Genomic DNA, 21,079 nt, shown 5'->3' with positions numbered 1-21,079 from the left:
ATTAAAATTAATAATATATATATATTTAAAAGTAAAAAAAAAATCCCAATTTAAAAAAAACACCCAAAAATATTAACTTGTGTCTCTAGATGGCACAACTTTGCTTGCTGAAAGTGAGGAGGGCTTGAAGCACTTTTTTGCAGAACATCAAGGAATGCAGCTTTTGGTATGGATTGCACCTCAATTTCAGGAAAACGACGAGTTACACTGGACTGATAGGCAGCATCATGATGAATGGAGAGGAGACTGAAACTGTCAACAGTTCATCTTGCTTGAATTCACAATTAACATCCTTGATACCAATAGTCAGGAAATAAGGAGACACATTGCACTGGGAAAATCTGCAGTTATGGACCTTCCCAAAGTATTGAGGAGTAGTAATGTCAATTTGAGGACTATGGTGCATCTGATTCAGCTCATAATCTTTCTGATTACTACCAGATGCAATTAATAAGAATGGCAGGAAAAGAATGAACGCCTTTGAGCTATAGTGTTGGAAAAGAGCACTGAACATCCCATAGACAGCCAAGAGAAAGAACAAATGTATTTTTGCAGGTGGAGTGCTCTTTGGAAGGCAAGAATGATGAAGCTTCACCTCACATACTTTGGACATGTTGCTAGGAGGTGCTATTCTTTGGAGAACATGATGTTGTGGAGGGTCAGCGAAGGATAAGAAGACTCTCAACCAATTGGATTGACAAGGTGACTGCTGCAATGGGCTCTTGTGTGTTAGGAAGTGTAAGGATGACACAGGACAGTACACGGTTCAGATCTTTTGTTCATGGGGTTGCTATGAATCATGCTCTACTTGATGGCACCTAACAACAAATAACAACATATTGTAGAACTATTTATATGAAATACAGACCTAGGTTAACTAATTACTATGACTTGGCCAACTCTCAATAAGACTTGGTCTCTCTTCTGGGTAAGATGGTGGACTAGACAGATGGTAGTTCAGAGTCTCTTCACCAGGAAACAAAGATAACAGACATGGGTGATAATTGTGGAACTCTGAATTTTAATAGAAAAGACAAAACACTGACTAAAGGAAGAAACTAAACGAAAATATCAAGTAAGGAGACAGGCTGACCGTAGAAACATAAATGGCACAGTATAGCCATTTTGAATTCCTATCTGCTTGGTGTGGGAAGGTGGGACCACAATGGTACCCACATCATCAGCTAGTTGACAATGGGAAAGGTGTATTCTCCTCCCATGTCCCCCACGACATCCTGAAGATCAGAGGAGTAAACCCTCCACCCATACCAGGTGGCTGAGACCATTCCCCTGGTACATTCCAGCTCTGTTTGGGGCCAGGCAAAGGGTGCAAATTCTACACTCACAGCCTCCCTATCTCATGGGAGCTGGCTAACTGGGTATTTAGCCTCCACTCTATCCCTGGATTATTGGTGTACCACTAAGAGAGGAACCCTGGGGAAAAAGAGGCTTTGAAAGAATGTTAAAACTCCTAAGAAGGGAAAAGAGAGGTTCTCCAGGTTCTTCCTTATCTGAAAAGCCAGGAAGGCTGTAATGCTGTATGTTTCTTTTTCTACTGCGCTAGAAAAGCTGTGGCCACATAAAAATATTCCTATATCTGGAAAGCTGGGACATGTTCAAACTCACAACCTCCCATCCTGCTGAAACTGTAAAATTAATACTGATGCTTTAAAACCACCAATGAGAGTGTCACAGAATTTGTCTGTCTCCTAGAAAAAGCTCAGAACAAAGTAGTTTGGAGAGGTTGGTCATTTTGGACAATAGTCCCCCAAAGCTCTGCAGGCATAATAAAATACTTTTTACTAAAGAGGCGTTTGTGGTTATTTACCCCTGAGGTGTCTCGTCTTCCTGCAACACCATCTCTGACTGGGTTTCTTGCCTCCCATGGGCACTCTTACTTCAAAAGACCATGATCCCTTTTGAAGCCGTGCACCCTCTGAGGCATGTGCCATCTTTGGACATTCCAGGTCAGCAGTGATGATCTCTTCATGCTAGTCATCTCTGACTTGACACCCTGTATGTACTGATCTCCAAGACTGACAAAGATACCATTCTTTTGCCAGACAGACTAGACACTATTCCTAGCCAGTGTAGATGCCTCAGGGGCCAGCAGACACTCTATTCCAGGTGGGGTGCCCCACCCCTCAATGTCCCATAGACCAGAAGAGATGTTACTTGTGGTCCAGCTCAGATCTTGGGGCCTATGGAGGATCCCAACCTTTCCTGAGCTGGGAGAAACATTGCCCCAGGGCAGGCATCTTGCCCCACTACACCCACTCCCCCAGTCCCCCAGCAGTGACAAGCATCAGTCAGATGCTCAGTTCATTCATCTTGATGTTTCCTCCTTTTTTATTTCATGGCAGGGTTTTGGTTGGTTGGTTGGTTTGTTTTAATCTTCCATATTCTTCTGGAATTTGGTTTACATTTTGCTCCTGTGTTGTCAGAAGGGACCAGTCCTTGGGAAAAGATGGCATGCTTGGAAAAATCAGAGAATCAGTGAAGGGAAAGAAAACGCTGAGGAAGATGTTGCAGTGACTGGGAAGGATGGCACGAGGAAGCCACTGTTTGGTGCTGCTCTTCACTGGGTTGCAATGGCCCCAATCAACAACATCTGTTAGAACATTGAGGCCATTTTCATTAATATAATAACCACTACCAAACGCTTGCTGAGGAAAAAAAAATCTCTTGAATCATAGATTACCTTGTATTAATAAAATTTTCCTGAAGTTTTCACTAGTTTAAACCTCCAACTGCCATGTCTATTAGAATCTTGTGTAACAATGAAGACTTTCCAGATCAGTATCACTTTACCAAAGATGTCTTTTGAAAACAATCAAGCAATGAATAGTTTTCTGCAGTTCATAGGAAGGGGAAATATTAACTGATGTTTTTGTATTAAATATACTGGTAAACTTTTAAAAGGGGAGCTCTGGTGGCCTAGTGGTAAGAAGCTGCACTGCAATCCCAAAGGCATGTGGCTTGAGTCCACTAGCTGCTCCACTAGAGGGTCAACTATGGGTTGGCTCTGATTTCACTGCACACAACAAACTTTTAACAACCGCTGAACTCAGGTAGAAATTGTTCTGGTAACAGACTCTCCCAGTTGACACTTTTCTTCTCCCCCCCCCCTTTCTTGTTGTGTAAGGTCAGTTGGATCTGACTGGCACTGTAGGAGATTGCTCCTCCTTCTCCAGAGGAGCAACTGGTGGATTCCATTGGCATGCCTTTGGGATTGCAGCAGCTTTTCCTATTTACAAAGTAAGCAGGATAGAAGCTACTTTACTATTGTAACCAAGTATTTTTTCCTCAAGACAGTTGGTCAAGGAGGCCAGCCACAAGTTGTTTATTTCAAGGAGCGGCACACCCTGCACAGGCAGCAGAAGAATTCAGTAATTCTGGCAGCCTCAGGTGTTCTTATAACATTAATTTTACTAAAATATCATTTCAAGTTATCTGCAAGGGGTTTTAGGTTCTGTGAATGTGCAGAAACAAACAAACAAAAAATGTGGCTGCTAGATGACCTTCCTGAGGAAGCGGCAGTGGGCATCTCAACCAGAAGAAGGTAACTCTAAATCCAAGAAGACACTTCCCAGGCAACGCCTGGTTATCACAAAGCTGTGGTGAGCTCTTTGTCAGTCCAACTCCAGCCTGAAGATCAGTTGTGTGTGCCTCTTGATTTGCATAATACATCATCTTCCCTCTTTTTTATTTTTTCCCCATCTTCCCTCTTTGAGGTAGCATATTTTCAAAGTGACTAGATTCTTTGTATTTTACTTGCTGCAAATAAAAACATTTGTGTATCCACACAAGCAAGAACTGTTTTAATCCAATTAGAACATTGGTGGTAAAATCTCTGTTCCCCTGCCCTTCCCATTCCTGCTCTTATGTTCGGTTCAGTCACTTAACACACTCCCCAGGGTGGTACAGTTGGTGGAGCAATGGTGAATTCTAGTACTTACTGTATGCCCTGGAAGCTGTCTCTTTATGTACATTTCCCCATGATCTTTATGTACAGGGGCCGGAGAATGGTCGATAAGGCCATATTTGAAACTTTCACTTTTTTTTATTATTTTTTATAAAACCATGAAGTCATGAGTTGGGAATGGAGAGGGTAGAGTGGCACATGTGAAGTCTGCTGAGAAGTAGAGAGGGCCTAAGTATCCCTTGGAAGGTTGTGGGAGCCAAGGATGGCATTTCTCATGTCCTCCCACATCCCACCACTGGAGCAGGTTGGTGATAAGCTCTTCTTCCTATGCTGGTCTCTCATTCAGAGAGCTGGTACCACCCGGAGGCTTTTGAGCACTGTCTGTGAGGTTCCATTCCAGGACCACAAACTAGGCCAGTGCCCTGAGGGACAGGGACATGGGAGGGAGCCCCCTGGCGAGAACATAGCCTGGAAGCCTCCACAGCGGAGCTGGGTCCCCTTTCCATTGCTCTCGTGGGCCTCTTTCACCAAAGGCAAGAGAATTTCCCAGAGATCAGCAGCCTCCAGCCACTGAAACCACCTCCCCAGTTCTCAGGGAAGCCAGTTCCAAGAGTACCCAGAGCAACAGACTCTTCCCTCAGCAGAGGCTGAGGGTTGGCTCAGTAAGGCCAATACCTTGTAGAGGGAGAAGATGCAACAGTCTTCAATAAGTAACTCCAGTCTGGATTGTAGGATTCAAGTAGGTGAGAGGTTCTGAGGGTCTCCATTCCTGTTCATCCCAAGCATTTCCTCTCATCCCCTACCACCCAAGACTGCCAATGTGACAAACTTGGAAAAGATGCTGATCTAGATCCCTGGCAGGGCCTTCCCCATCTTCCTGGAGGTAGCAGTGGGGATGGGATACTTCCAGAGTCTTTGCAAAGAGGACAACCTGCTCTGGTCCAGATTGAGAGCACCTGAGGTGCCTGTAGCCTGTGGACACAGGCTCACAGGCTCCTCCATGCCCTCTGACCTCTAATTTTACTGGTCCAGCATGCAGGCCTTCTTGCAGGCCACGGCAGAGATCAGTGCTGCCCCTCGGCCACTGCCCTCCTCCGACTCGATGAAAGTGATCTCGCATCTGGGCGTGAGTCTGCGTACACTGGCATGGAAGCGATCCTTGAAGCTGAGGAGGAAGGGATCAGTCCTGGTGGTACTGCCTCCTTTTCCCCCTCCCAGGCCTCACCTCACTCCTTCCCACCATTAGAAGAGCTGCGAGGGACAAAACTAGAGAACTGAGGCAGGCTGTGGTCAGGGGACTTCCCTGCACCTGGGTCAGGGAGTGAGAGGGTAACAGGAAGGCAGTCCTTCTGACTGCAGCTAAGGGCACCCTGGGGAGCATCCTTGTTTTAATTATCTAGTGCTGCTATAACAGGAATAACACAAATGGGTGGGTGATCAAGCAGAAATTTATGTTCTTTGTGTAAGAGGGTGGACTGCTGCTTACTTATTTAGTACCTTTATATGTCAAAAGATATACTCTATTCCTGCCTCATTAACAACTAAAACAACCCATTCCTAAAGAAAACGATAACATAGGAATAGAGATTGGGATTTTCAACACATATTTAGGGGACAGCTTTAGTTTGCTTGGCTCCAACATCAACAATCATGGCAACAGCAGCCAGGAAATTAAAAGTTGAATTGCAGTGGGAAAGTCTGCTGTCAGAGACCTCTCCAAAGTACTGAAGAGCAACGATGTCAGTTTTGGGACTAAGGTACTCTTGATACAGGCCATGGACTTTGCAATGACTTGCTATGCAACAGGGAGTTGGACAATGACTAGGGATGATAGAAGGAGAATTGATGCCTTTGAGATGTGGTGCTGGAGAAGAGTATTGAATATACTATGGACTGCTAAAAGAACAAAGAGGAGAGGGTGAAGCCAGGCTGCTCCTTGGAGGCAAGGATTCTGACGCTTCGTCTGGCATACTTCGGACATGTTGCAAGGAGGAACCAGTCCTTGGAGAGATATGTCATGCTTGGGACGGTGGAAGGACAGCACAGGAGAGGAAGACTCTCGAAGAGATGGATTGATTCAGTGACTGGGGTAATAGGAATAGGTGTGTCAAAGACAGAGACTGGCGCAGGATAGAGAAGGGTTTAGGGCTGTTGTACATAGGGTCATTATGAGTTGCAGGTGACTCGAGAGCACACAACAACTACAACAACAACAATGAAATCCATAACGTCACCCTTTGATACCTCAAATTTAGGTCCTTGACATACACAAGAGTTGAGTGCTACTTCTACTCATGCACCTAAAATGCAGAAGTAGTTTTAGGACTGAATGATATGCAGAGGCTGGAGGATTTTGAATGTGCTTAATAGTGAAAGCCTAGATTGCTCTGAGGCAGCCTGGTGGTTAGCAAGAAACTGCATGCACTACAATCACAAAAGCACAACTGCACACAGTTTAAATCCATCAGCAGCTCCATGGGAGAAGGATGACAGTCGCTGCTTGTGTGATTTACTGTCTCTGAAAACTCACTGGAGGGTCAGCTGTGGGTCAGTTCTGACTCAGTGGCACAAAACAGATGGCCTTGAAGAGACTGTTGGTAGAAATAGGAACCTAATTCTTGTTAGGGCTTAGAAGGAAGTAAAGAGGGCCATAGAGAAAGATTCTATTGTCTTAGAGAATACATAGATGTCTGAAGCAGAATGTTACTAGAAATGTGTATGTTAAATATGCTTTTGATGTGGCTTTAAAAGAAAACAATGAATATATGATTGTACTGTGTTGGAAGGATAATGCTTTTAATGCACTGAGGGGAAAAACCAAACTTGTCTGAGTTATGTTCAGATGTTTGGTGGAAGGCAGAACTTGTAAATGATGAACCTTGATATCTGACTGAGGAATTTCTTAAAGAAGATGCTAAAGAGGCTCCAAATCACCACAGCAGAAAACCTATCCACTCATGCTGAAGGAGACAAAGAATGATGTCTACCTCTTGGAAGTCTGTAAGCAGGAAACATGCTAAAGGAGCCACATATGTTACCTTCCAAGAAAAGAAAGAGGATTACTCTTAGAGCAATCAGATCAGCAGAACTGTTGGAAGCAGCAGGGAAACAGGGCTGCCTGGATTTAAAACCACAGCCTGTTGTTATGTTCTGATGGGCCTTTTAGGTTTCAAAGAGTCAGACATTCACTAACTTGGTTCAGGAGTTGGGCTACTATTCAAGAATGCCAAGGACACTGGGCTACTGTTCAGGGCTGAGGGGACAGGACTGACATGCCCAAGAGGCAAAAGAATGGTGCCTCCTGGGCTCAAGGGGATGGGGGTCATCATTCAGATTTCGTGGGTGAATGAGGTTTCCCAAAGTCAGGTGAAGCCTAAGTCCAGAGCTGAAGAGCCTCCCTGCAGAACACAGGACACAAGCTAAAACCCAAAGTCTGCAGGACAGAGCCACTGCCTACATGGTCCCAAAGAATGAGGACTATTTCCAAGTTTTAAATGCTAATGTAAACAGGGGTTTAGACTTTCATAGTGCCCATGGGAAAGATACTTTCTTTCCCTCCAAATTTCTCCCATCTGTGATGGAAATATTTACCTGTGTCTGTTCTATCACTGCACTTTGGAAACAGATAACCTAAAAGTCTAGAGTTCACAGATTCAAAGAGGAATTTTGTTTCAGAATATGGAATATACCTAACACTCATGCATATTTGATTCAGATGATTCAGGAGATGAAATATTTTTTTAGTTTATTCAAGATTTTTGAGATGATGATAGGGTGAATGCTTTGCATATGGCAAGAGCATGAATATTTGAGGGTCAAAGAGTGAAACGTTATGGATTGGATTGTGTCCCCAAAAGTATGTGCTGTAGACCCTAACCTCTATGCCTGTGGCTACCACCCCTTACCTTTACACTAATTAGACAGGAATAGTGTAGGGCAGAAGCCAGAAGGGACAAGGCACTTCTGCCAGAATCAACAGTGACCTTGCATGAGTGCCTGCAACCTGCATGTGACCTTTCAGCTTCTTAGCTGTGGAGGAAGGAATTTGTTTCTACAGTTTCTATCACAACAGCACTAGATAACGGATCCAGTCCCTTCAGGCCTCTCTTTCTGCAGCTCTGGGCCCTGGGGATCATTCCCAGGCTGGGAGGTGCAGGCGTGCAGTGCGCTCACCTAGGGTGCAGCTTGTACACGGAGCCGTCCACGCCCACGGTGATGCGCATCACGTCCTCCCTACGGCTCTCGCGCATGCGGTTGATGACGCCCGCGAGCCCCGCCGAGCACATTTGTGCCGCGCGCGTGGACACGCTTTCACAGGCGCGACGCACGATGTCACAATCGGTGGCAGAGGCACGCAGCCCCAGGGTGCTCAGGATGTTGAAGATCTGCTTGCGGTCGCCTGAGTCGCTGTATGGGGGACAGAGGCTGAACCCTTGGACCTGCTTGCCCACCCCTCCCCTTGCCAGGGCTGAGAGAGCGTTTCGATTGCTGGGGACCCCTATTTTGAGAATGAGAACGACTCCTGCCATCCTCATCTCTGTGAAATGCTCCTGGGGGCAGGGACTCAGGGGTTCAAGCCTGGACCTGCTGAGAACCAGACCAGCTAATAACATGGGTCATTACTCTCTTCTCTAATTTCCCAGGTGCCCCATGTGAAGTGGGGAAGTCACCGTGCTGCACACTGGATCTGTTGTGAGGATTAAAGGAGTGGTGGATAGGTGCTCGCCTTCGCTGGGCTCTGGGCTGGCCTCTGCTCACCTCTCCACCTGCGACACAAAACGTGTTTCGAAGGCGCCGCGTGTTCGCAGCTGCTCCGAGGCCTCTCCGTGGAAGAGCAGGTTCTCGTCCACGAGCTTTAGCAGCACAAGACGCACGAGCTCGCCCATGTATCTCCCGCCGATGAGCTTCTCATATCTGGAGAGGGGGAGGGAGCCGAATTGCTCTGTGCAGGCTGCCACCAGCGCCTGCTGGGTGGCTCCTGGGACAGGGTGAAGGACCAGCGTGGCTGGAGGGGCAGGCAGATCTGCAGGCAGATGAGGTCCCCTAACATGTAAGCTCTTGGTGTGGAATATATGGGTCCGCCGTGGCCATTCTCCAGGTCAAATTTTTGCAATACGTACATAGAATACCTCTGACCTAATAGAGGTTTATGAGCGTCAGAGATAAAATAATAACGTGTACATTCGGTAGTCAACCCATTGCCTTCGTGTCTACCCTGACTCTTAGCCACCCAATCTTGGCACTTCGAAAGTAGCTAATAAGTGATCGCTATTTTTGTAACAAACTCTGAGAAGGGTTGGATACCAAATTGTGTTCTTCAGACCCATAACGTTTCACAGTATTATTCAATTTGTGACTGTAGGCAGACACTTATTTTGAGGAAATCTGGGTTAAAAACACAATTACACTCTGTTGTGGGTCTCTTGGAGACTTTACCATGCAAATGGCCAGTGGGATCCTAGGAAGAGGATTATCTAAGCTTGAAGCCAGGGGATCAGCAGAAAGGATGTCAAGAGAGCTCACACAACATTGTTAATTTGCTTTCTGCCCCAAGCTGTTTAAAAACCAATCATTATTTGGCAGTGGTGAGGGTTTCCATTTGCCCTGCAAGCTACCCAAAGGCCTGTCCAGACACTGAAGTGGAGGGGTGGGGTGGGATTGATCCTTACAGCTGCTGACCAGGGTTCATGGAGGTCTCATCCACCACACGGTCATATTCCAGCAGGAACTCATCAAGCTCGCCGGAGTCCCCAAAGGCACCCCATTCGGTGTTGACACACATGCGGCCCTCGTTCCCCTCCACTAGCTCCACGTTCTGCATCTCCTCCATGTAGCAGGCATTGCAGCCTGTGCCTGTGGATGTGACCACATCAAGTCCCAACTGGGCAGTCATGGCTCTGCTGGTCATCCGGAGTAGGGTGAGGGCAGTGTACCTGATGGGGAGGGCTACTTACCTGGAACCCTGCATCTCCAGGGTAGACACTATGTCCAGGCCCTGGGCCTGGCTTCCAGGAGTCACTTCAGCTTGGTGTCCTCTCAACCCCCTTTGTAACCCATCATTCTGTGCCCCATCTGCCTATATGAAGATGCTCCCTATGACGGCTTGACCGATGGAGAAATGCTTCCCGGGTATTAGAAGGCCTGGATTTATGTGTGGACACCATCTCTCTAGGGTATTTCCTCTTCCTCAGAGGATGACCTTTTAATATCCTCACCTGTTAATTGAGGTGTTAGGAAAATTGAGGTAAAAAATGAGTGTCAGAGGGTGTTGCCAATTAGAATAACTTATGAAGTTAATATGATTATATCTCCTTTATACATCACCCTGGCTTCCAAACCTGTCCATACACACATCTGAATTTCTCTATCCCAGGCATGTGCTTGGAGGCACCTCAAAGTGAGCAAGACACAGCATGGGTCTTCAGGAAGCACTCAGTGGTCATTTCAAGCAGCATGGGCCCAGAACAAGATGAAAATATGGGACATTGTTTCAAAATTTAAGAATTTCAAAAGGGTGGGTGAAGAACACCAAGCCAAGTCTGAGGCCCTTCTAAGCGGTGGCTTCTGCAGGATTACATGCATAGCACAGCCAGGAAAGCATCAGGCTCTGCAAACCCATGTGCCTGCAGAAGCCTGGTTGCATGTGAGCACATCAAGAATTGGAAGGGGTGTTGCCACAGGTGGAACACTGTTATTTGAGAGATATCTGCATACCTTGGCCACCTCTTTGCTGTCTCTGTTCTACTGTTCTAAGGGAGTTTGCTTGGGTACAGCAAAGAGCCTGGCCCAGCAAGAGATCACATCAAAATTCTTGGGGAGATACACTTGTTTGGGTGTTTCAAGAAATCATAGCAGAAAGGGGTACAGGGAGAGTACAGCCAGGGATTCCTGGAAGAGCTGTTTAGATGTTGGTCTTAAAGATGAACTTTTCATCATCTCAAAGGTAGAAGGAAAAGAAAAGATGTAAAAAACAAGAATAGCAACAAAGATCAGGCTGAAATTTCTATTATGTGCATGTGTGTGTATTTAAAAATGGCACAACCTGGAATCTGTATGAGGGGGAAAGAGGGAGAGAATTCAAGTATTTCTAATAAAATGAGCAACATTAAAGTGGTAAGACTGCATCCTGCTAATGATAGAGAATTTGTAAGACCTGGAAAAATAAGGAAGTCCCATCAGGTTCTGCTTTCACAGCTCTCTCTCTCTCTCTCTCTCTGTGAGTGAGTGAGTGAGTGTGTGTGTGTGTGTGTGTGTGTGTGTGTGAGAGAGAGAGAGAGAGAGAGAGAGAGAGAGAATCTCTGGTGATATTGTGGTTATGCACTTGGCTAAGCCAAGTTTGAAACTGCTAACTTCTTTGACACTCCTCCAAAGAAAGAAATGACAGTGTGCTTCCATGAGGATTATGGGCTAGGAACCTTATTGGAGTAGTTCTACTGTGTCCAGGAGAGTTGCTATGAGTCACAGTTGACTTGATGGCAATGTTTTGTTTTTTTAAACACACATACATATGTACAAAATGACCTTTGTTTTTGGAAGAGGATATAGCTAGGGCTCAGATTCCAAGAGCATAAAACTTAACATTTTAAAATTGCCTCTAAATGGCCCATAGAAGAAAATATTGTCATCACTGGCTGACTTTATGTAACCACAGGCCTGCCTGTGGTCCACAAACAACTCTTCTTGCACAGGGCTCTGAGAGTAAACATAGACATGTGATGGTGACCTCAGAAACGCCTGGGAAAGGCAGGAGTCAGCACCTATCTCATACCAACAAGGCAAGGAGCCTGGGCTAACCAGGACACAATCCAGGAAGGATGGTGTCCCTTTTCCACTTGGACAAGTATGCAAAGCTTGAATGATTTCAAGCATTTCACCAGTCATGATGCACATGGTGGACAGGCAGCTGACAGGTCAGTGTGATGTGGTAGTTCTTCCATGGGAAATGCTTCCATACAGCAAACAGCTGCACTCATACAGCCCCCGCACTGAACCCGTACTCTCTGTGACCTGTTCCCTGCTGGGCTTGTGAACAGCACCTAGACCCTGCCCTGATAATCACTGAAGGCTGAGTCTTTACACTTACACTGCACAGCCTGGGGTAGGGCATGGTGGAGGTCTCTGACCTTAGGAGCCTGCTCTGTGCAGCCTACCTTGAGCACGAGCATGCACCCCCCCCAACCCCCAGTCTTCTGTGATGGGGTGTGACTGTAGCCTTGGTGGGTGGTGAGGAGGCTTACCTACAATCATGCCAACCTCACACCGGTGGTCTTCATAGTAACAGGAGATCATGGTGGCCACAGTGTCGTTCACCATTGCAACCACATCCATCTCGAAGTCCTGCCAAGGAGCACAGCGGCAGAAGTGGGGCAGGGAAGCCATCTTAGGCCTCCTCTGTGTCATCCAGCCAAGAAAGGTAGCCTGGCCCGCCTTGGATCCTGACCTAAAGGCGAGGTGAGGGGCCAGGGGAGAGGCTGTAGTGGCTAGGGAAGGTATGGGAGAACGTGCCATCTCACCCCTCTCCGTTTGATGGCATCTCTTAGAAGCCCCACAATGTTGTTCCCTTCTGCTCCAGATGCCTTGAAGCCCTTGGTCCAGTTGAGAAGGATGCCCTGTAGAATGAGCAAGACTCTCAGAGATTGCTGCTGACAAATGTCAGAGGGTGCGGAGGTAGGGAGAAGGTCGTTTCAGCAGGCTCTGGCTCATGGATTGGGATGAAGTGTCAGGGAGCTGACCACAGGGGCATGAAGCCCTGCTGTACAGTTGGGGAAACTGAGGCTTAGAGTAGTCAAATAATTGTACAAGTGATGGGAAAGAATTCTCCTTAAATATCTCGTATTTTTGCGTGGTTTTGGTTGCAGATGATTTAAAAATGGTTGTGGAAGGAGACATTCCTGGACAGTAAAACAAAAACCACATTCCAGAGCAAAGATAAGGTCCAGACTTAAATTGACTCTGGTAAAAGGGTTTGTTTTATGGGTCTTGGGTAGCACCGAGATGAAATTACGGATGCCAGACCAGTCTTGCTGATTCTGAGTTCTAGCACTGCCCCTTGGCCTCAGGAAGTTACTCATCATGTGTACTTCTCTGGCACTCACCCACCAACCCATCCTCAGGGTCTCAGCAGCCTGACTCTCTTTTCTGCCCTACACTGCAACACAGCCCCACCTTGTCGATGTCTTCATGCCTCACAGGAAAGGAAAAGGTGAAGCCCAAAGGCAGCTTCTTGTGCTTCATCTGATGTTTGTCCAGGAAGTCAGATATGCACTCGGAGATGTAGTCAAAGAGCTGCAAGAGACACATCTTGTTGAACTTCCAGCAAAGTGCTGATCTTACCAGAGAAGATGTACCAGCAGGAGACGATTATACTGGGGCCTCTGTGCTCAACTATCAGGTCCCACAAAGTCATTCCTTCCATGGCTGCCACTGAATGCCAGGCCTGCCCATGGGCCGTCTCTCCTGAGTAGCCCTGACCTTCCCTACTGCTGCCAGGGTCCTATCAGGCTAGCCCCACCCAGCTGGACCCAGTCAGGGCCAGCCTGCAATTTCTGTCTCCAGCTCACTGTTTCCTTTGACACTCCCAGATTCACTGCTGCCCTGTCCTGACCACACTGAGGACCAACTTCTCCTGACATCCCCCGTGGGTCTGTCCATGGAACTGAGCATGCATTAAATGTTCTGCGTATAGACAGAATCATTCTGGAAGCAGCATTAATTCTCTCATGGTCCTTGGACAGACAGCAGACTGCTGGTGTGAGCAGCGCCATTCGCCCTGGACCCTGTGCCCTCTCTCAGGAGGCCTGGGCTCCAACTGTTCACCCCCAATGCATGCCTTTCCTCAGGGCTCACACCAGTCTGCTTAGTCTCCCTTCCTCATCATGACCACACACTTGCACAGACTGATTCCAAGCAAAGACTCTGTGTCTTTGCTTAGCTGTTCTAGCACTTTCTAAACATGTTCTAAGGGGCTTATTCTGAGAATTGGGTAGGAGTTTGTTCCTGTCACTATGCCCCTCCTCAACCTGCTGGAGGTGAGAGGCTGGCCCTGGGAATAGGTCATCTATGCCTGAGAGTGGTAAAACTGAGCCCTCTCAGCTCCTTCTGAGGTCGGGGTTCTCCTCCCACTCCATGCCCCAGGGTTAAGCCCACAACTGCCCACCCTGCTCACCATCTCTGCCGTGCCTGTCATGGCATCCTCGGGGATGGAGTACATCTGGTGCTTGGTCTTGACACTCCACTGCCCTGCCTCACCTTCTCCCACCTTCACTAGCATCACTCTGAAGTTGGTGCCTCCCAGGTCCACGGAGAGAAAGTCCCCAACTTCTGCAGCCCAGGGAGAAATCTGTCAGCCTGCTGAAGGGGTATCTGGGCAGCCAACCGCAAGGTCCAAGGTGGGGAAGGAAGGGAGATGGTGGGAGGGGAGGGAAGCTCAGGAAGGGCATAGCACAGCTGCACAAGATCTCTGAGTTCAGAAGTCTGGGGAACCTCTGTGTTAACTATCTGGAACAAGAGTTACATGAACCAGCTAGACACCTAGCGAGGACTCCTGAGGACTGAGGAGGCTTATCTTAGGGGCTGAGCTGTTTCCACCCTGAACAACCAGGGCTTGCCAGCGCGACAAGAGCCGGCTCTGCCAGGACACTCAAAGTAAGCCAAGGCTTGGGGACCAGCCCAGAGGGCCAAGGCATTGCACAAATCAGGACCCAACATACTGGTACTTCATCATCCACTCATAACAGTCTGGGACAATCCTTTTGCTGGGTGACACACCAAAGTGATAAGGGAAGGGCTGAAGACTCTTCTGTCTGCTAGGTTCTGGTTAGAGTACCTGTTCCCGGGATGGGAAGCTGTACCTGTGCCCTGACTCTATACATCTATCCTACACCTCATCCCTTGTCTCCATTCCTCCATCCCTGACCTCCCCCTCCATTTCTCTCACTAGGCCTTGTTCCCCTTTCTCTACCCCTGTCCCTCCATCCTCATCTTTCTTTTCTGTGTCTGTGTCCTGTGCTTCCACCCTCATCCCTCTACTGCCCATTTCTTCACCGCATCCCTCCTCCCTAATCCTCTATCTCCACTCTTTCATCCCCAATCCATCCTCCTCAGTCCTCTTTCTCCATCCTTTCATCCACCCTCCCATTCTTTGTGCCTTCACTACACCCCTGCACCCTATCTCTGCCGCCTTTCCTGTACCCTGCTCCTCTGCCACTGTCCCTATGTCTCATATTCACACCTCTGTTCCTTCATGCCACCCCTCAATCTCCATCTTATCCCTGTATCCTCTCTCCACCCCATTCCCTCAACCCTTATCCCTCTATTCCTGTCTCAGTCCCTCCACTATCCTCCACTACCCCATTCTTCTGCTCTTGTTTCCACTCTTTTCAGCTCTCCACCTCATCCCAAATCCTCAGTCTCTTGCCCTATCCCTGAGCCTTGTTCCTTTGCCATGTCTATAGCCTGTCCCTGTCTCTTCATAGTTGTGCCTCTCTCTGGTCTCCGTTCCTCTGCCTTTTCCCTGTGTAGGCCCACCCACCCTGTCTCTGCTCCTTATTTCTGCACTCTGTTCCTATAACCTGCCTTGTGCCCCTGTCTTTGCTTCATCCTTCTGCCTGCCCTGCCCCAGTGCTTCCACCTCTGCTTCCCACTCCTGTTTTCTATCCTGCTCCTCTGTCCTTCCACTGCTCTTCCTGCTTCCTGGCCTTGCTCCTCCTCTCCACACTCCTGTCCCTCCACTCATCCTGGCCAGGGCACCTGAGCCTTCCTGTGTGGAGCGCACATAGGTGGGCAGCATCTTCACACTGGCCTCCTCGTGAGTCTCCAATCTCAAGCCACGGTCCATCTCCTTCTGCATCCTCCTCATAACCTTCTTCAGGTCCTCTTCCTGCAGCTGGAACTCGGCCAGGATCTGTTCTGCCTGCCAAAGGGAGGGGCTCAGGAGCAGCAGAGCTAAGGACAAGCTGCCCAGGATGGAGAAGACCCTTTAAAATGGACACATAGCTTCAAGGTATTTAAAACTAGTTGAAAAAGGAAAATGGTAAATGGTAAATCACAAAGGCAAGTCCCTAACTAATTTAACCTGGGATGAACTGGAGATTGAAAGAAAGAGCAGGGTTCAGAATATTTTTGGGACATAATATCTGTTGGCACCTGCCTCTGTTCCTCTGGGTCATAACTGAGAGAAGACAGATCTGAGGTCTGCCTGTGGCTGTGGGAAGTCCATTGCTATGTGCAACCTCTGGTGCATGCCTCTAGGCTCAGGTCAGTATGCAGCCTGTGCACCAGGAGGTAGGCAGCACAGATGACTGGTGCCCCCCCCCCTTGCTCCTCAGGGAGCCAATTCTGCCAACCACAGCAAAACCTTTCATATGGGTGTCCGAAGACTTGTGCCAGGGAGAGCTTCACAGTATAATGCCTCTGACACTGTTTCTCAGGGAGCTGGACCCTGCTCTGAGTCTGTGTGACTGCTCTGCACATAGGGTGTTTATGGGAGAAAGCCCTTGTGGGTATGTTGGCTGTCTCTGGGTAGTGATTTTAAAGGGGAAAAAAAATTACAAAGATATTTTCAATTTGAACTAGAAAAAAAAGCAGATAAAGTGCTCTGAGAGAAACAGTACATTCACTCTTCACAGACATGCACAGTCTTGCTCCTGGCAGCAGTGCCACACTTAAGCCTGGGCCGTGGAGATTCTCTCAGTTCCAGCCTAGAAGCAGTGCAAGGCTTTGAACCTTGTTTTCACTTTTCAAGCTCCCAAATCTCAAACCAAATCCAACTCATAATTAGGCTTTTAAGGCTATAAATCTTTATAAGAGGAGACAGTATAGCTTTCTCCTGAGAAGCAGATGTGAGTCCAAGCTGCTAGCATTTAAGTTCTTGCCTGATACATTACAAACTACAACAGGAGACTTATCAGTCTCACAGGATGAACAATGACTGATACAAGCCAAGCATGGCATGCCGCTTCACCTTTGCTATAAAATAATTCTTCATGACCAAGTAAAATTCATAACAGGTATGAAACTATATTTCAACATAAGGAACACAATCAACATAATTAATTACATTAACAAAGCAAAGAACAAGAACCACATGATCCTGTTAATTGATCCAGAAAAGACCAAAATCCAACACCCCTTCCTAATTAAAATGCTCAGCAAAAATAGGAAAAGAAAGGAATTTCCTTCCCAATTAAAACACTCAGCAGAATAGAAGTAGATTGGCATTTCCTCAAAGTGAAAGTATTTATACAAACCCAAGAGCTAATATCATTCTCAGTGGAGAAAGACACTATACTTGCAAACAGGGACCAGACAAACATGCCCACTTTCACCACTCTTCAAAATTGTATTGTAAGTACTTGTTAGGGCTATATGACAAGAGAAGAAAATAAAAGGCACCCAGAATGGCAAATAGGCAGTAAAACTATCACTATATGCAGACGATATGATAGTGCACATAGAAAACTCCAAAGACTCAACAGAAAAATGGTTAAATCTAGTAGACAAATTTAGTAGAGTGGCAGGATACAAGATCATTATACAAAAATCATTGGGATTCCTCTACAGTAACAAAGGAGACACAGAGAAGGAACCTAAGAAAGCAATACCATTTGGAATGTTGTTGTTAGGTGTCATTTAGTCAATTGCAACTCACAGTGACCCTATAAACAATAGCCCTGAATCTCACTTTATCTTGAGCTAATCTCACTGTCTCTGACATACCTAAACCTGTTGCTCCAGTTACTGTGTTAATCCAGGGTCTTCCTCTCCTGTGCTGTTCTTCCTCCACTCTTCCAAACATGAATCTCCAAGCACTGGTTTCCTCCTGGAAACATGCCCAAAGTATGTGAGAGGGAGCTTCACAATCCTTGCCTCTGAGGAGCAACCTAGTTTCACCCTCTCCAGGATATGTTTGTTTAGTCTCTTGACAGTCCATGGTATATTTCATACTCTTTTCCAGCACCACAACTCAAAGGCATTAATTCTTCATCTGTCATCCTTAGTCATTGTCCAGCTCTCCAATACATAGCAAGTAGTTGAGAAGACCACGGCCTGGATCAGGTACACTTTGGTCTCTAAACGGATATAATTTGTCTTCAGCACTCTGGAGAAGTCCTTGACAGCATATTTTCCCAATTAAATTAATCTTTTGATTTCCTACTGCTGCTGCCAAGAACTGACTGTGGATTTGAGCAAGATGAAATTGTTTACACTCTCAATCTCTTCTCCATTTATCATGGTGCTGTCAATGGGCCCAGTGGTAAGTATCCTTGTTTTCTTGACATTGAGCTGCAATTAACATTGAGCACTACATTTTTTGACTTTCTGCGGCCAACCCTTCAGGTCCTTCTCAATTTCAGCAAGCAAGGTTATGTCATTTGCATAATCCAGGTTGTTGATGAGTCTTCCCCCAACTCCAATACCACGTTCCTCTCATAAAGTCCAACCTCCTGGAAAATCTATTCTGTATATAGATTTAAAAAGTGGAGAAAGGACACATCCCTGATATACTCCTTTCTTAATTTTTAATTATGCACTATTTCCTTGCCGTTTTGATGACTGCTTCCTGATCTAAGTTAAGGTTTTGCATGAGCACAATCAAATATTCTGAAATTCCCTTTATTCTCAAGGTTAGCCACAATTTCCTGTGATCCACACACTCAAAAGCCTTTGCACAGTCAATAATACACAAATACACATTCTTCTGGTACTCTTTACTTTCAGCCAAGCTCCATCTGACATGGGCAATGATGTTCCTAGTGCCATGGCCTCTTCTAAATCCAGCTTGTATCTCCGGAAGTTCTTTGTCACTACACCATAGTTTAGTTTTGGGTTTGCTTGTTTTTATTTTATAATCTTCAGAAGGATTTTACTTGACTGTGATATTAGTGATATTAGACAATTTCCACACTCTGTTGGATCACCTTTGTTTTTGAAGGGAATAGTCAACCACAAACAGAGATACCTAACTAGAGTAAGCCTAACTACAGATACAAAAGATCTTTATAAAGAAAACTACAAAACACTACCTTGAGAAACAATAAGAGATCCAAAATGTTCCCTGTTCACAGAGAGGAAAACTTAATGAGGTGAAAATGACAACCCTACAAAAAGCAATCTACATATTTAATGCAATCCCAATGCAGATATCAAATTCATTTTTTCAAAGAGATAAAAAAGGCAATTGGCATGTTTATTCAAAAAGGAGAGAGATCCTGAATAAGTAAAGCACTTCTGAAAAACAAAAATCAAGTGGGATCTCCAAACATATTACACAGATGTAATAACCAAAACATCATGGTATCAGTACAATGACAAACATATAGATTATGAAACCAAGTTGAGAACCTATAAATTAACTTATCTTCCTACAGCCAGCTGGTGCCTGACAAGGAAAGAAAGCCTACGAAATGGGGACATGACAACCTCTTCAACAAATAATGTTGGTAAAACTGGACGTCTACATATGAGGGTTATGTTACAAGTAAGCAGAATATGAATGATAATGAAGTGTCTACTGTTAATTCCAGGCAAAGACTGTTTAATGCATTTTTATATTACTCAGCAAAATAAAAATTAAACTATCCCTAAGTTTAACTATTAAAACACAGTGTTATTGATAAATTATTTTGGGGGGGGTGACGGGATTACATTTTATTTTATCTGGTATAGAAAACAGTAATGGAATCCTTTTATATGTTTGTGTTTCTTTCAAACTTTGTAAATATATCAGTAATATTAAATGTTTTCATTTATGGCAAATAGAAGTTCAAAAAGGGAGGTTGTATTTAGACAGAAAGTTCTAATTAAAACAGTCTTTCTGTACTCTATTTAGATTGATAATTATTCTGAGGAATCTCATCTAAGATAATGCCAACCTGTATAATGATGTAATAAATTTTTTGTACACATACACCCCCCCAAACCAAAAACAAAGAAAAACTGGACTTCTACCTGCACAATGCTAAAGCAGGATGCAAATTTCACACCATACACAAAAGTCTACTTAAGGTGGATCAGAGAGCTAGGTGTAAAGCCCCAAACCAGAAAGATAAGAGACAAAATGGGACCAAACTTAGAAGGCCTAGCCTATGGTATGAAGAGACTGCCAAATCCATCCAGAAATGCACAATCACGAGAGGATAGCATCAATAAATAGAACCTCCCAAAGATTAAGTCCCTGTGCACATCAAAACCATTTACCAATAAGGTGAAAATACAACCTATTGACTGGGAAAGAAAAAAAGAAAAATCTCAGACAAGGATATAATGACAAAAGTTTATGGAATCTACAACTTCGAACCAAAAAAAGCCCTGAACCAGATGGTTTTACAAGTGAATTTTATCAAACATTCAGAGAAGAATTGTTACCAATTCAACATAAATTATTTCAGAAAATAGAAGAAGATGGAATCCTCCCAGATTAATTCTATACAGCAAACATATCTTTGATACCAAAGCCAGGAAAAGACACCACCAAAATAGAAAACTATACGCCAATATCTCTCATGAAGATTGATGCAAAAATTCTGAATAAAATACTGGCAAATAGAATCCAGCGGTACATCAAAGAAATAATTCACCATGACCAAGCGGGATTCATAACAGGTATTCAAGGACGGTTCAACATAGGGAAAACAATTAATGTAATTAATCACATTAACAAGGCAAAGAACAAGAACCACATGATCCTATCAATTGATGCAGAAAAGGCCTTTGACAAAATCCAACACCCTTTCCTGATTAAAACACTTAACAAAATAGGATTAGAGGGGAATTTCTTCAACATAGTAAAAAGTATTTATGAAAACCCAAGAGCCAACATTGTTCTCAACGGAGAGAGGATAAAGGCATTCCCTTTAAAAACAGGAACTAGGCAAGGATGCCCACTATAACCTCTCTTATTTAATATTGTTTTGGAAGTCTTAGTGATTGCAATAAGGTAAGAGAAGGGAATAAAAGGTATCCAAATTGCCAAAGAGGAGGAAAAATTATCCCTCTATGTGGATGACATGATAGTATACTTAGAAAACCCTAAAGACTCAACAAGAAAACTATTGGGCACAGTGGACCAATTTAGCAAGGATACAAACTCAACACACAAAAATCAGTTGAATTTCTCTACAGCGACAAAGAGAATACAGAGCCTGAACTAAGAAA

General features: G+C 45.3%; 2 protein-coding genes across 2 annotated transcripts in view; both read right to left on the bottom strand.

The window, feature by feature from the left end:
* Positions 1–4,927, bottom strand: part of MYL7 (myosin, light chain 7, regulatory) — a 15,764-nt gene extending 10,837 nt beyond the window's left edge. The window contains exon 1 of the mRNA XM_006892172.1: positions 4,882–4,927. Coding sequence (XP_006892234.1) covers positions 4,882–4,927 — 46 coding nt within the window. The remainder of the gene's footprint in view (positions 1–4,881) is intronic.
* Positions 4,928–4,945: 18 nt separating this feature from the next.
* The window catches only part of GCK (glucokinase (hexokinase 4)), a 20,776-nt gene continuing 4,642 nt past the window's right edge, over positions 4,946–21,079 (bottom strand). The window contains exons 2-10 of the mRNA XM_006892171.1: positions 15,674–15,836; positions 14,091–14,245; positions 13,091–13,210; positions 12,439–12,534; positions 12,163–12,262; positions 9,595–9,778; positions 8,684–8,839; positions 8,099–8,332; positions 4,946–5,090 (exon numbers count right to left, since the gene is read on the bottom strand). Coding sequence (XP_006892233.1) covers positions 4,946–5,090; positions 8,099–8,332; positions 8,684–8,839; positions 9,595–9,778; positions 12,163–12,262; positions 12,439–12,534; positions 13,091–13,210; positions 14,091–14,245; positions 15,674–15,836 — 1,353 coding nt within the window. The remainder of the gene's footprint in view (positions 5,091–8,098; positions 8,333–8,683; positions 8,840–9,594; positions 9,779–12,162; positions 12,263–12,438; positions 12,535–13,090; positions 13,211–14,090; positions 14,246–15,673; positions 15,837–21,079) is intronic.

This window comes from Elephantulus edwardii, unplaced genomic scaffold (genome assembly GCF_000299155.1).
Source record: "Elephantulus edwardii isolate Elephantulus edwardi_28Jun2011 unplaced genomic scaffold, EleEdw1.0 scaffold00111, whole genome shotgun sequence".
In the NCBI taxonomy this organism is placed as follows: Eukaryota; Metazoa; Chordata; class Mammalia; order Macroscelidea; family Macroscelididae; genus Elephantulus; species Elephantulus edwardii.
This window is presented reverse-complemented; position numbering and strand designations above follow the sequence as displayed.